We start from the raw sequence: 1,314 nt of genomic DNA, 5'->3' as shown, positions 1-1,314 counted from the left end.
TCTTGAATGATTCAAAAAGTTTATTTGCATAATTAATAGTCACATTTCCAACAACATCTATAACACAATTGAATACAGACAAAGCGTTATGAAGAAGAGAAGGCTCTCCCGTCAGATGGCTCACATGTCCACCATCTCCAGCAGTGCAGAGAGGTGCAGCTCAGACGCTGCTTCTTCCGCCCTTGAGCTCTGGATCAGCCTTTCCAGGTGCTTCAGCTTTTCAGTCAGGGATGTACCTGATGCCTCTGAGAACCTCAACTGGTCTCCTGTTCCTGAATTCTAATTGAGTAAAAAAGAAGCAAAAAGTAGTTATGTGTGGAGGCATCACATCGGATTCATGTTCACATCCCTTAGAGCCTCTTGGGTTCAACAGAACCTTTGCCTGGTATCCCTCCTCCATATTGCCAGCCTCATCTACCACACACATATAGCCAGTATTCTACGGAGCTTAACCAAACTCCCAACTTGGGTCATTTATTGATTAGACATATAATCAATTCCATTGTGAAAACTTTTGTACATTAAACTTTGTTAATAACCTGGCAATGTCTTTAGAGCGAATTAGAGTATATATTTGGGGAGCAGGGTAGAGTGGGGTTGAAAAAGGGTGGAATATAGTTTGGGATAGGCTGAAACTTGCTACATAGTAGAGGCTGGCCTGAATTCCCGATCTACCTGCTTCCACCCATCTCCAAGTGCTAGGATTACGAGTGTACACCACCATGCCTCACATAAAATCAGAGAAGAGTATTTTAAAAGATTAAGCAAACTCATCAATAGAAACAGTATGCTGTTGTACTCTGCCTTCCTTCTGCTAGGTTTCCTAAGCCATTCCAGAAACACCTTTTCCCCCTGCCCCATGGCAAGATCCCTCAGTTAAACTCTTTCTGCTTCCTTATCCGCCAAGAAAAACAGAGAGGCTCTGGGGCCTGGACGATCTGGCTTTGGAAACACAACTCTCATGTGAAATTTACTTCTGTAAAGTGTAAAGCTCACCTTCTTCCCTTACTCATTTTCCTTAGGGAAAGTTAATCCCAGAACTGACCTGGTCAAGGTTCAGGCCGTCATGTGGGTGGCCCACACGGGAGCCACTCTTCCTGCCAGTTAATCCCAGAACTGACCTGGTCGAGGTTCAGACTGTTATGTGGGTGGCCCACATGGGAGCCACTCTTCCTGCCAGATAATCCCAGAACTGACCTGGTTAAGGTTCAGTTCGTTATGTGGGTGGCCCACACGGGAGCCACTCTTCCTGCCAGTTAATCCCAGAACTGACCTGGTCAAGGTTCAGTTCGTTATGTGGGTGGCCCACACGGG

The 1,314-nt window shown here is 45.7% G+C and overlaps 1 protein-coding gene across 1 annotated transcript in view; it reads right to left on the bottom strand.

Annotated features, from left to right (window-relative positions):
- Mcm3ap (minichromosome maintenance complex component 3 associated protein) overlaps positions 1–1,314 on the bottom strand; it is a 46,434-nt gene continuing 45,120 nt past the window's right edge. Inside the window, exon 29 of the mRNA XM_029542355.1 lies at positions 1–279. Coding sequence (XP_029398215.1) covers positions 121–279 — 159 coding nt within the window. The 3' untranslated portion in view covers positions 1–120. The remainder of the gene's footprint in view (positions 280–1,314) is intronic.

Source organism: Mus pahari, chromosome 9 (assembly GCF_900095145.1).
Source record: "Mus pahari chromosome 9, PAHARI_EIJ_v1.1, whole genome shotgun sequence".
Lineage (NCBI taxonomy): Eukaryota > Metazoa > Chordata > Mammalia > Rodentia > Muridae > Mus > Mus pahari.
Note: the sequence above shows the minus strand (reverse complement) of the source record. Positions and strands in the feature narration are given on the sequence as shown.